The sequence below is a fragment of the Rhipicephalus sanguineus genome, chromosome 1, assembly GCF_013339695.2.
Source record: "Rhipicephalus sanguineus isolate Rsan-2018 chromosome 1, BIME_Rsan_1.4, whole genome shotgun sequence".
Taxonomy (NCBI): domain Eukaryota; kingdom Metazoa; phylum Arthropoda; class Arachnida; order Ixodida; family Ixodidae; genus Rhipicephalus; species Rhipicephalus sanguineus.
In genome coordinates, this window is record NC_051176.1 from 37808473 (window position 1) to 37822652 (window position 14180).

Consider the following 14180-nt stretch of genomic DNA (forward strand, 5'->3'; position numbering starts at 1 on the left):
AAGGACGCCCGAAATGAACGCACAGGTATACACAGGACAAGCGTGAAGAACCAAGTGTCACAGTTGTTAAGTCTTTGTGCTCGAGCAACGCGCTGCAAGTGTCAACAATGTTTGTTTATTTCCTCAATATTACGGCACATACCCACTCTGGGGGAGTGGCCAAGACTGCATGTCAACAATGGAGAATCAGACGCTCTTAGTTACTTCTTTTCTTTTAAACTGCAGCGTGTCAATTGACCCCTCTGCATATTCTGCCAAACGGGGGCGTCTTGACGCAAGGTGTTCCCGGTGTTCTTTTTTTTTTCCGTTCCACAGCATGAGTGGGTACAGAAAGGGGCTACTTTGTCGTGCGCGTCTCAAGGGCAGTTTTCAAACTGAAAGAAAATGTAGGCGCGTTGCGTGATAGAAAACACGCTCAAGCTCCTCCGAGATCTGCGTACCGCCAGCGGTAAATGGTGAACATAAATAGCTCGCTGTTATTTCGCTGGCGCATACATGGCGTGTGGTTGAGTTGTCTAACACAGCGCACTGGGGAGCGAAGGGTCGCTGGTTTTGAATTCCCGGTCGGGTACTTCAGAATTTTTTTCTTCTGCTTTATTTTTCTTTGTGCCTTTTTTATATATATATATATACATATACATATCCGGGACATGACAGCGACGGCAAAAATCCGCCGAGAGTGTCCATATAATTGCTGTCGCAATAATAGTTTTGTGGCAGTCGATTCGTGAGGCAATAAGCTCTTTTAATGAAGCCATGCGATGATTGCTTGAAAAAGTGTTGCAGGACCCCTTTAACACTTCGCAATGAAAGCAACGACGCCTGCCACCGCAACATCCACTTCAACCCTGGCGACATGGTGCTTCTTTGCACACCATCACGGCAAGTTGGCCTTTGCGAGAAGTTGACTTGACCGTACTCCGGTCCGTACCGTGTCTTGCACCAAGTGACCGACGTCACGTATCAAGTCAAACCTCTTGACACCACCATAGCGTGATCATCTGATACCATTGACGTCACTCAACTGAAGCGCTATCACTTGGGCAATCAAGCACCCGGTCGAATGGCAAGGAATGCAGTCACGGGTTTTCGGTAGGGGGTTGCATACCTGACGACCCTCCATTCATTCGAGTCGCATCTACACGAACAGGGGTTCTCAAACTGGGTTCCACGACTCAGCTGTGAGCTCTCACAAGTGCAGTATGTGGCAAGTGTGAATCAGCTGGGATGTCTTGTTGACAGCGACTTATTGAGTGATGAAGATGTTAGCTGTTTAAACAGCGTTTTGTTAGGGACACGAGTGCGCGATCACGTTAACTGTGGCTCACGGCACATCTGTGTCCGCATGGCTCACTTCCTATTATAGTGCCTAGAATGCCTTCTATGCAGGCCATAGAGAAAGGGAAACAGTGTAAAGAGCGGTCACTGCCATAGAGCCATGCAGCCAAACTAGAGAGAAAGAAAATTGTGGGTCTGCTTCCCTTACCCAATAAAATGCACTGGGCACACTAAGTGGCCGTTTGTGAAAGTACGAAACTTTCATTTTCAGTTTCAGGCCCGCACACTTTGAAATTTGGAGTGTGCTACGTTGGGCTGAGTTTTTTCTTTTTCTCTTTGCTGGAACCCGTCTCTGGGTTATTTTCCTCAATGGCTAAAGTGAGAAAATTTCCTTTCATCGTGAGAATACACACGACTGCCAGGATTATTCACAAGCTGCCATTGCAGCTGCCCTCTGGGCAACGTGCAATTCCGGAAAATAGACGGAAGACACCTTGTGAACTGAACTATTTATTTTTCACAATAAAAAAAATAAGCAAGAATAAAGCGGCACAGTCAATATTTCGTGAATGCAAGCAGCCCTCTTGTATTGTAGTGGCACCAAAGTACACTGCTGTTGTTGCCATGCGAAGTTCCACCGGTCAGTGTCAGCTGAAATATGCAAATCACAATGCGGCACAGGGTAAGCCCCATACGTCCCATGCAGTTTTGACCGTTTTGAGGAACCGTTTTCTCAGTGACTGAAAGAGATATCCACATAATACCTGTCATTTTTTTCCAAATTTTCCTATCTTTTAACCGTACCAGATTTATTAAAATCTGACTATAATATTAGAAATTTGGTTAATTTTTTACCACTAGCATTTAAATTTTGAGTTAACTTGCATCTTTCAAAATTTGTAACACAAAAACTATCAAGTGCATAACTTCAATTCTGGTACAGTAGTTGTATCCACTTATGCAGAATACAAGGAAAAATCATCAACTGGTTGTCTTGGAATGCATGGGAAATAATGGTACATAAGTAATAAAAAAATAGCTTTGAGGTAATAGAGCTTAAAGTTAGAAAACAGCTGGAAAGCGAACATACTTTGCCAGAAACACCATTCAACTATTTTATTTAGTAAGTACAAGCTTGGTAATCATTCTCAAAGTCATTTTTTCACTTTCGAGCCTGTTGTTTTGCTTGCCTTGCTTATTTTGAGAGCACTCGTGCAGCTCTATCCGCAATGTATCCTCGATTGTGGCCAACTTTTTCCAGCAAATTGACCGTATGTTGGCCAGGCTTCAATCTTAATTATTTCAGAATTTTGGCTTGTTCGATACTGCCATCATTAAACAAAAGAACAACATACAATGTCACAATCCTGATGACTCTAAAGCCTAAAAAAAGACAGCAAGGACTCTGCGACGCAATTCCCATTAGCTCAGCACTTGCACCGCACAGTTTTCACCCGCAATTCAGTCTAATTGCATCACAAATAATATTCATGTCCATTAATTAGAGCATACCCGTTGTCACCCTGCACGCGATTCATTTCGAAGGACGCTGAAAAGGCTGAGGGGTTCAACGATGAAGAGCATGATGGTTCAGCATTCAGCCACATCAGCACGTCGCCGGCATTTATTCGGAAATTCACACTTGCTGAAGACACTCTTTACCCTCAACAACTCAACTTATCGACAGGCACGACAGACACAAGGTGTAATGAAGCTATAGAAGATGCGAGTGTTTGAGCAGACATGTTCCGAAGAACAGGTGCAAATAAAAAAGAGCACAGTGTCTTTGGACTGCCTTAGAAGTTACCCAGCAATTTCTTATACACAGCTGACTCCAGACAAGCATTTTGGCTTTCGTACACTAAGTTTTTTCTTTTAAAAATAGACCGTAAGCACAAAGCGCATATGGGGGGCTTGTCCTGGGATGTGTCTTTACTCACCACTTGCTTTGGGAAAAACTAGTTTTCAGCCACAAAAAAATACTTTTTAAGAAAAGAACGAATATGGAAAATATGCACAAAGAGACACACTTCCCAAATTGCAAAGAAAAAAAAAAGTGATTTTTGTTGTCAAATTCTGTGTTTTCCTCAACAAGCCCAATAGGAAAACTGCAAGGAGAACAAACTGCGAAAGAGCACAAGGGGATTACAAACAAGCACACTTTTCTTTTACGAGCATCGTGCTGTAAGGATTGCTGCATTGGACACATCACCATTTATGCTGCCACGATGCAAAGCGGTACATTACTCAACATTATTCTCTGCGCCTTGAGATCCACAAGCACCGGCATCCGCAATAGAGTGCCACGTACAGCCACAACCGGGAGGCTATAACCGATGAAAACTTTCTTCAAGTGCTTGGAATTAATGTGCAGGAAGAAAAAACCCTTTTTCATCGTGCAGAATGCACAGGGTACTTGTTTGCACGCTTCTGCAGGTTATGTTTCGCCAGGCATTTTGAAAATACGAGCAAAGCGTGCTCTCAATACCACTGAGTGTTATCACTTGATCGCGTCAAATGCTCACTGCACTCCCAACACGCTTGCCCATTTGTTTTCTCTGCACTATCGTCAACTGATAACGCGAGTTCCAAGAAGAAATACGTTGCTGGGGGCCATGAAAAGTGTCGCGAACCTTTCATAAGTTTACGTCAACATGTCTGATTGCTAGCTACAGTACGTCAACATGTCTGATTGCAGTTACAACATCCTATATGCCTTAAGCCTAACTACGCATTAGCATGGGAAACCAACTCGCCCAAGAAGCAGCTTTAGCACGGGAAACAACCTCAAAACTTGAAGGATGCTTGAGCTTTGCTTTCAAGAGTATAATGTGATAGCACGATTGGGCACGATTCGCCTCATCTTTCTCATTCGCTTACGAGGCTTTGCTTTTTAGTGGACATCTCAACTATGGCACATAGAAAGAAACATCTGTGCATGTAACATTGGCCTTTGAAACTCTCCTAGAATGCATGCCTACTGCAAGTGTAATTACGAAGTGCGTACTACACCATAATTCATTATACTGTGAATCAGCAAAGTCGGTGGGTGGTGGGAAGGCAGTGATGGCAGCTGTTTTCCGTGGGTTGGGGCGAACTCCAGACTTGCTAATCACAGGGCCCAAGAACAAGAACTCTTACGCAAAGCGGCACTTTCTGGCTTCAGGGTGAGTTCAGAAGGCCTTGAATGCTTGAAGTACAGCTTCAAGGCGATAAAGGCGTTCGTCGAAGTTTGAGGCAAACACGACGACGTCGTCTAAGTACACGAGGCAAGTCTGCCACTTCAAGCCGTAGTACTGTATCCATAACCTGTTAGAAAGTCGCAGGTGCCAAGCAAACACTGAAGGGCATGACCTTGAACTCTAAGAGGCCGTCTGGTGTTATAAAGGCAGTCTTCTCTCGGTCTCTCTCGTCGACTTCGATTTGCCAGTAGCCGGTCTTGAGGTCCATCGATGCGAAGTACTTCGCGTTGTGTAGTCAATCCAGGGCGTCGTCTATCCGTGGAAGAGGATACGCATCTTTCTTCATGATTTTGTTCAGGCGACAATAATCGACGCAGAAATGTAGGGTTTCATCCTTCTTCCCTAGCAACACGGGAGACACCCACGGACTCTTGGACGGCTGGACGATGTCGCCATGTAGCATTTCGTCAACTTCTTTCTTTACGGCCTCGTGTTCTCGCATCGAAACTCGGTACAGGCTCTGGCGAAATGGTCAGGCACTTCCTTCCGTTATGATGCAGTGTTTAGCAAGTGGTGTTTGTCGAACCCTTGATGACGACGAGAAACAATACTTGTATCGCTGCAAAAAGCATCAGAGCTGTTGCTGTTGGTGAGCGGGAAGATTCGGGTTGACATCGAAGGATGGTTGAGGCAGTGGGCAGGGTGTCTACCGAGTTGACTTTTCTAAATTCCTTGAGTTTTCCAGGTTTTCCCTGAGTGTTTTTGCTAAAATTCCCTGAGTGAAGCAGAACTTTGTTTTATGTCAAGATGGGTAGAGACCATATCGCTCGGTGATGTCACTCTCTAATACGCACGTTAGAAAATAAAAACGACTTAATCCCATTTGAATAGTACATAGAGCAGTTAAACCTCAATATAGCGAAGTTGGTAAAAGCGGCAACTCGCTTCGTTATATAGAAACTTCGTTAAACTGAAATTTGACCTTTCATGCAAGGCATAGTAACTGAAGGATTAATCTTAAACTGAAAATGCCACAAGAATGCTCAACTAATATGGCAACATGAAAAAACTTTTTTTATTTTTTGCGTGAAAAAAAAATCAATTTTGTTAAGCGTGAAGTGCAGCAGTCACAGTTAAATGCCTCGCCGAGTGGCACATGTATATACGAAAAAAATGCGGGTTTAATGCACTGTGGAATTGCGCTTGTTCTGCTGCTGCGGGTTGTTGTCAAATCAAAGCGCGTTGCCCAGAGCAGTGTAACGCCTTTGCTACCATGTTGCCCAGCCGAACCATTTGTTCTCCCTCCACGAATGCAAAACATCGAAAACCATCCCACGTTAGAAAAAAAAGAGTCAAAGTTTCACCGCGAGTGCAAAACAATAAATCCGATAGCAACAAAGAGGAATTTTATATGAATATAGGCTGGCAGCTCGCTCCTTCAGAAAACGCAGCCGCTGCACTGAGAGAAGTGCCCTATCTATGGCTCAGGGGCGGATTCAGGTACCTAATGGGGGGGGGGGGGGGGTACAAAGGATGAAGCCCCCGCTCAGAAGTGCATTTTGGTGGGTCACGCATATTTACAACAGCCCAGAGGGGAAAATGGCAATGCATAAGAAGCCTTCGTTGTAAATGTGCATAGGGAAGCAGGAAAAGGTAGAGCGATGAGAGAGGTAGAGAGCAGGGACAAGATTCTCTTTACCCCTTTTGGGCAGTGGCAGGCAAAGCAACCTGAAAAAGGGGGCAAACTCAAAAGGCAGCCTGACAAAGGAGGTGGACGACAGGCACTGAAGGAAGGGGGCGGGGACTGGCTTAAGGGGGGAGGCGATCGCCGCTACGCCCCCCCCCCCCCCTTGAATCCGCCACTGCTATGGCTTCAACGGAAGTTTTGCAATTAGAGCACAACACCTGCAAAGGTATGAGCCGTCTGCTGATCCCCAATAAAGATACCGCAGCACACGCGACCACGCCCGCTGGTACAAAGTACGCACTTCCTGTCGGATTCACGCAGCCCCCCCCCCCCCCCCCCAACCCGCTGGCTCCTATGCATGTGCCCATCGCGCGAACGAGACGGTCCCCGTTCGTCGGCAGCGCTCGCGCGCTTTCACTCGCGCATGGAGCATACGACGCGTGGGTGATGTAATCGCGATTTGGACTTGATAAGGAAGATCATGGCGAAGGCATAAAATTCGCGTCGGAGTGTCTGTACAATTGCTTTCGCAAAAAAAAAGCAATATAGCTGCGGGCTAAGATCTCATGAAAGCACGGTAACAGCCTGAATTACGGCACATCCGATTATGGTGGAAACGTTACTGTTTTCCGACATCGCGCGCCGAATCGAGCCAATGGGACCCGTGCTGGTGTCGCGAACTTCGGTCGCCGCTATGCCTTGGCTCTGAAAAGTTTTGTAATTCGGCTTTGTAGCAAACATCCACGTGGTGTGGCTGGTAATTGCGAGCTGCAGCCCCCCAAAATATCGGTCGACTGCCTAAAACTTGTTTCAGCATGTGCCCTCATCGGGGAAAAAAAAAAAAAAAAAAAAGCTTTCACTTGCAGTGAGTTACGCTAGCTCTTGCCTGGACATTTATTCTATTCTTCACGGAGTCCTAAATAGCATATTTGAAGCTCGGGATCCGAGCGAGTGGGCTCTCCGATAACAGCCAACAAGCGTCGTCTTTTTTCTCGCCGATCGGGATGGCTTGCCAGATACCAGCCTTGTCGAAGACATCCGCTTCCTGAACGATCGCGATCGCTTGCAAGATAACTCAAGCTCGTTACATCTACTGCTACCGCTTCTACAACTGATCATGCTTGTTACTTGACACGCGGCGATAACAAAAACACCATATTGGGCGTTAACGCACACCACGCGCGAGAAAGAATACAGAACTACACCGCGTAGTCACAGAACACCCTGACAACATTGCGCGATACGATGTGTCGTGGTTCATGGTTCCCGCATGCCGCGCATTAGCCTGATTCTCTCCCACTCCACCGCTCCGAAGGCGATGACAGCATCGAGATGCGCCACTTCCCCGCAGCCGCAGCGGCCGTTTGATTTGAAAAATGCGTTCGCAAAATATCGAGCCAGCGCTACCGCGACTTTAGTTGCTTTTCAATAAAGTTACTGTGGATTTTCCCTGATGGGAGCACAATTTCCCTGAGTTTTCCCTGAGAATTTCCAGACTACCCAAAATCCCTGAGAATTCCCGGTTTTCCCGGTCGGTAGACACCCTGAGTGGGGTTGTCGTAGCTTTGTCAGAACCTGAAAAGGCAAACGCATCGCTGACGGCCAAGATTTCTTCTATATATGCTATCGTCATGCCCCTGCTGAGGTGTCGGTATTCGTAGACTGTATGTTAATAAACAACAATTTGTCCTTAGTGTCAAACTCAACATCTTTTGCAAAGTACTTTTCAGATCACAAGGCACAGCTGACAGTATTTTGATGCACGCACATGTGTGAATGCTACACTATGATGCGCACTTGCAGTAGGTGCCTTAAAAAGAGTTTACCATGGGCTCATAGAAGCTGCTCCTCAAACTTAAGCTGTGAATGTGCTGTGTGTACCATGCAGGCCTGGAGTGTGTAGCTCTTAAGCACTCCTTCCTGCGGTAAGCACCGGCATGCCTCGCCTTTCTTTGTCCCTTAGCAAGCAAATGAGCACAGAGAAAAGACGAAAGCGAAAATGGAGCACAAAGAGTACAGCAAAAAGATGAGGACAAAGGCAGAGTGCCGCACGAGGCTACAAGATGGCACCATAGTGTTCGTAATGACTGTATGCGCGACATGAATTGTGTAGCACTTTCTGGAAGCCACATGATTACTCTGGAACCTTCAACGAGCCACATATAAAAGCTGACACGCTTGACCCGCAGATCAGGTTTTCACCAGTTGTTTCTGAGCAACGAGTGGTGCTGACGTCAGAATACAGAGGTACACACCGCCAAAGTAAGAGCTAATCACCACAGCTGGAAGGAAAGAGTATATGTGGAAAATAAAGGGCTGTGTGCAAATGTACATATACACACAGGGTTCATACACGCTTCAAGTGCCAAAATTTAACAGTGAATATTGACTGTTCATGTACTGTCAACATCTTTGCATACAAAAAAGAGCAATCAAAACACTCCATGGGAGCCAGTCTTCTTTAAGTATGTGAAGCACTTTTAGCTGTTTTAATTAGAACTTCTTACTTTTGATATCAGGCTCAGAGCACACAGCATTTTTGTTCAACTCTGGCGACATGAAGACAGTGGATTTTTGATGAGCTGCTGATTGCACTGGCCAATACCAACTGAACATCACCAGACTCACTCCGTGCACCACTCGCATGAATGAGAAGAAAAAAAGTTGCACTAGTGCTGCCGATGGTAGGCTGAGAGAAGTAAGAGAAGGTAGGATAAACTACAGGGTGTGTTCCATTCACGATGTGGCTTTTGAGAAGCCATGCACAAGTCACACAAAGCAGATCATGGACACAACGCCAGCGTACCATTTCTAAAATGGCCAGATAAATGCTTATCTACCGTATTTACTCTAATATATAAGTTGGCCCCCATATAGAGTGCTCTCCAAGAAATAAAAAAGCTTATTCAAATATAGGTCGATCCATATCTTTTGAGAAGAGGAAAAGGTGGATGCACTTTCGTTTACAATAACCATGGCTTATGTACAATAAGCATGCAAAAACCCATGACGAGTCAGATTCCCATGTGCAAGTACATGGCCTTTTAGATCTGTGCCTATTGTCCAGAGCAGTGGCGTGGGCTTGTCATCATCGGAGGTGCTTCAATATTTCCCGTGGTCTGACTGCATTGTCTTTCTGAGTTGTCATGAAAGTGTGCTGCCATGTTTAGTTCTTTAATGCCTCCAACTGTTCGTGACGACGGGATCACATACAGTAGCTGACGCCGCTCTCATTTGCATGGTTTTATCCATCGACACAACATCTTGGCTGAGTGTGCCAGTGTGTGCAGCTACGGTGGCAAAGTCGGAACTGTATTCAGCAGCATTCAAACGTTTTTACTAGAGTTATTACTAGAGACACCAAACATTTTAACTAGAGTTACTAAAGGAGCACTGACATCAAATGTACGTATGTCAATACTTTTGCATACACGAGTAGTTACTGAACTCCTAGTAGCAATTCAAAATGCAACGGAGGGACGAATAAGTAGCTGTTATATTGATTAACATAATCAGTATTGAGCCCGATGCAAAACCAGCCTGCCTATTTGTAGCGGTCACCTCCAGATCACGCCTCAGCTGATCATGTGACCAGAGAAAGAAGTAATGCGAAGTACAGCTGACATTTCATCTACTGGGTGCCCATGTGCAGTCATGTCATCAACAGCATCCCCGTCGTCGCCGTCAATAGTGTCGACGAGTGGTGAAGACAACATTCTGTAATTAGGAATTGCCACGATTCGCAACGTCACAAATCATTTGTGCTTGGACTGTTTGCAAAGCAGTGATTCAGAAATGAACGCCGTTCCAAGCAGCGATGAGGAGGCGCCTGGGGACGCATGCTTGGGCTATGCTCGCTGGTATGTCCCAATCAGCTGTACTAGAGAATTTTACTGTGTAGGGGCAATGCGGTATACGCAAAGGGGTTTAGGGAATATCGGGTTACCAGACTATGATATCGGAATGTTGTGACGCTTTGGACAACCACAATGATAGATATATACTTTTCTTTGTTTTTGCAGAGTTTCCATGATGAAAAATAGTTTAACAAGGCATTCGAAATTACGCCACTGCCGTGAATGTAGGCCAGCACAGAAGTAGAATGCACTAGTTTTCTACAATAACAATTCTGTGCTTGCCAGGTTCCCTTTTGGACCGCCAGATTGACCCATGTCCCTGGTCTCTCACATTTACAACGTTAATTCAGTATTACAGTATTGTAAGGAAGTCTACGGACAAACTAAAATTCTCTATTAATGCTATCTGCGTGTTACTTGCTGGCGATGATATTTCTCTGTACCCTACGTTCCTATACTGGCTTGTGGTCATGTTGGCATGTACCATACCATACGTGCAATGAAACGACAGACTCTTTCTGGCTTTTCCGTGCTTCGAAGAGCCCGACTGCAGCATACAGTGGTTCACTGACATGCTGAACGATGAGCACACGACAAATCATTCGAAGCGGTGCGACGAAAATCAGGCATGGGGAGTGAGGAGAGCCTCTGGGAGCGTGAGTGTTGCCAGGCAGCAGCGCCAATTAACGCCACAATAAGAACACTGAGATCGTCAACATCACTCAAGGTGGTATGGGCCACACCAAACACGTCACAGTAATGTCAATGTCACAGAGTGCTGAGCTTTTGTTGGCTGTTTGCTCGCGAAGTCAAATGACTTCCAGGTGACGGACGTGACTCAAATTTGGCCAAAAAGACTTATGCATACCGAGCAATGAAATGAAGGGCACATCTCGAGCTTAAAGTTTTATGTCAGCACCCCTTTACCACAAATATTCATATGTAATGTGCCAGTGCACTGCTTGAAGAACGGCGGGCAGTCCACTGAGTAGCTTTAATCTCGAATATAGGTCAAGTTCCCTTGGTCACAAATGTAGGTAGACAGCAGATTTCGGGTGACAATTTCGGAAAGAAAAGGTGGACCTATCATTGAATAAATATGGCACCACAGAAAGCAGGTCACAGAGTCAATATTAGACCGCATTAGCTAAAAAATGTAATGGCACTGAAAATGCACTTTTTAATATGAAGGGTTTCTGGGGCCGTACGCACCACATGTATCTCTGAAATTCTTTGCCTCAATTCATCATGAAACGAAAGCACGTGAACAGCTGCACTCCAATTTCACAGTAAGGAGTATCATAATCGCCAGACATTTCTTTCTAGTAAATACACATGCTTCTTACTTAATCCGCCTTCATTTATTACATTGTTGTTTTTCCTGTGCATTTTGTGTCCGCTGCACAGCTGTGCTCATAGGTCGGCAAACTCACTCATGAGTCGACTCACTCGGGCTCACTCAGACTAAGATCGGGCCGTGAGTCTGAGTGAGCCCGGGTGAATAATATTTTGATGAGATTGATTCCGAGTGAGTCCGGTTGAGCAAAATATTGGTGAGTCTCAGTCCTAGTGAGCCTAAAGTGCAACATATAATTCTTGAGTGAGCTCCAGCTTTTATTGCCGACCTATGGCTGTGCTAGACGCGTTTCTTCCGTAGTCGGCACCTATGCTCCTCCGGGTCACGTAAAACTTCTTGCTTACCAATCAGGTCAAAGTATGGATCTCCCATTTGGAACCTACCCGAAGTAGGTCTCGCAAATATTCCTGAACCAATTGACAACCGTGCTCCGTATTCATATGACATCAGTGCTTCCACCCTCAGAGCCGAGTGTCACGTCACACGTTCTTTCACATGATCTCACCGCACTAACCGTGCACTACAAGCTCCTCGCCCCGTACTGCTTCTTTTTTTTTCCCAGAGCAGCAAAAGACTGGAGCGAGATTTAATCTAACTTGCCAGTTATCGTGTTACACCAACCTCATGTAATACACCTTTTTCGCTGAAATGAAACGCAACCCGCCCTAGAGAAGCGCATGCCAGTCACCTTGATGGAGACTTGATCCAGCAGTTCTTTGCCAGCGAAGATGATGTGAATTTCGTGGACAGGCACGGAAAGCTGTTGGGCGAGCCGCTCTTTGACATCCTTTGCGGTCGCATCCCGCTCAAGCCTCAGCGGTATCACAAGGTCCGCCGAGAAACGCACGTTAATCGTGATCTCGTTCATCGGTATCTTTGGCTGCCTCAGAAGAAAAGACCAGAAGGCTAGCCGACGCCACAGGTACGACGCCAAAGCATCGAGCAACGAACGAAGCGCCATGCGCTTCTTCCAACATAAACAAAGCCGTAAAATGGGTCTGGATTTGGCTAGTTCAATAGCACTGCGTTGTCAGGGCTCAGTGAGTGAACGAGAAATGTGTTCAACATAGTACAGACTACTAATGCTACCAACTCTATGGTACTCAACGTACTCAATAAGCGAATCAACTGCTTTTTTTATGACGTCATCACTGCACTTGCTTTGGTTCATGACTTTGGTTCATGGCTCGCGCGGTGCATGAGCGGCATGAGCCGCTCCCACAAACGGCTCCACCGCACGTAAGTGACGTCATGAATTTTCCGGTTAGGCGCGCCGTTTGAATATGCCATGACTGCACCGACTTGGCAAGCGAGTATGCCTCCCCATCGGCCTCCTGACAGCTGGACTTGCTGCTGCTGCGCTGCTGGTGGTCCTGTCTACAGGCCATAGGGGTGCGCACGGGGGGGCGGGGGGGCAAAGTCAGCCCCACACATAGACATAATAGGGACGGGGGGCGCAATGTCAGCGCCATACATTGACATAATTGGGAGGGGGTAGCGAGCGACGAACCTTCCCCCCCCCCCGCCCTCTGAAGGGGAACCCTGCGCACGCCTATGCTACAACTGCCCTTTGATATTGGACCTTTGATGACCCTCTCAGAATTGGCTCTATTTTTAAGAGTCAATGAACTTTCTCGGCGAGACGCAGGAGGATACGTAAATTCAGATGCAGCTGGCTGCATCGATTTCCCCGGCGTCCGCGTCAAGAATGTTGATTTGCACGGTTTATCGAGGCTCTGAGTACAGGAAGACGCACTGCAACAGACGTTGTCTCAGAACTGAGTCTTTGGGGGCCTAGCTTTCGCGAACGGCTCGTGGTAATGCACTATCGCGATAAAAAGAAACGCGAACAGCAGGGGCGTAGCCAGAAATTTTTTTCGGGGGGGCGGGTTCAACCATACTTTATGTATGTTCGTGCGTGCGTTTGTATGTGCGCGTGCCTATAACGCAAGCAAAATTGAAAAATTTCGGGGGGGGGGGGGGGGTTGAACCCCCCCAACCCCCCCCCCCCTGGCTACGCCCCTGACCTTCAGAGAAAATATGATGATGAGCCGTCACCTGACGCCATCATCATCGACGGAGGTTGGGAAGGGACAGCGGTTAATCCCCTCTTCCCCTCCACCCCCCCCCCCCCCCCCGCCTCGCGTGGAGGACCGGACTTTTAATAAAGTTTGTTCACTCATTCTGAAGGACGGCTTTTGCAAAGTAAACCGCTAAAACGAAAAAAAAAATGACGTCAGAACCGCCAAGTGTTGGCAACGCTGTTTCCAGGTTTCAGCGCAGCTAGAGTGTACTAGAACCGTTTTGGGTGGGCCGAACGGAAGGGGTTAAAAGTGAGGCGGCGGCCGTCGACAGATCAGAGGGCTGCGATTTGGGTGATTAGGCTTTCATTGAAACGTGTGATTGACGTAGTGCTGCGTTAACCGAGTAAAATTGGCGCGTTCCGTACACTCTAGCGTTCCGGAGCGCTTCATGTGGCTGCATGGATAAAACTGCCTCTTAGACGTCCCCTCAGATTAATTGTAGCGGCCGCTTGCGAGCATGCAATCGGCCGGGTGTAGGTGGTGTATTTAAAGGTGTATTAGCCCCGAGAAGTTGGGGTGGAGCCACCTGGCGGGAGGCGTGGATGACGTCGCGGCAAGGACTCTTTGACGCCCGCCGTCAAGCCCGCCGTGACGCGCCGGCATATCACGCGCTTGCTTCGTGCGCTGTTGCACTGTTTACGTTCGCTTTTAGCCTGTCTCAAGCTCCAGATGAATGACGAAAACAGCATCGATAATGTTCATAGTAAAACGACAAAGAGTTATATGCATTTTTTC

At 46.8% G+C, this 14180-nt stretch overlaps 1 protein-coding gene across 2 annotated transcripts in view; it reads right to left on the reverse strand.

Moving 5' to 3' along the window:
* LOC119390671 (E3 ubiquitin-protein ligase parkin) overlaps nt 1–12351 on the reverse strand; it is a 115961-nt gene extending 103610 nt beyond the window's left edge. For both annotated transcript variants that reach the window (XM_049414117.1, XM_037658328.2), the window contains exon 1: nt 12050–12351. In XM_049414117.1, coding sequence (XP_049270074.1) covers nt 12050–12322 — 273 coding nt within the window. In that variant the 5' untranslated portion in view covers nt 12323–12351. The remainder of the gene's footprint in view (nt 1–12049) is intronic.
* Nucleotides 12352–14180: the final 1829 nt, after the last annotated feature.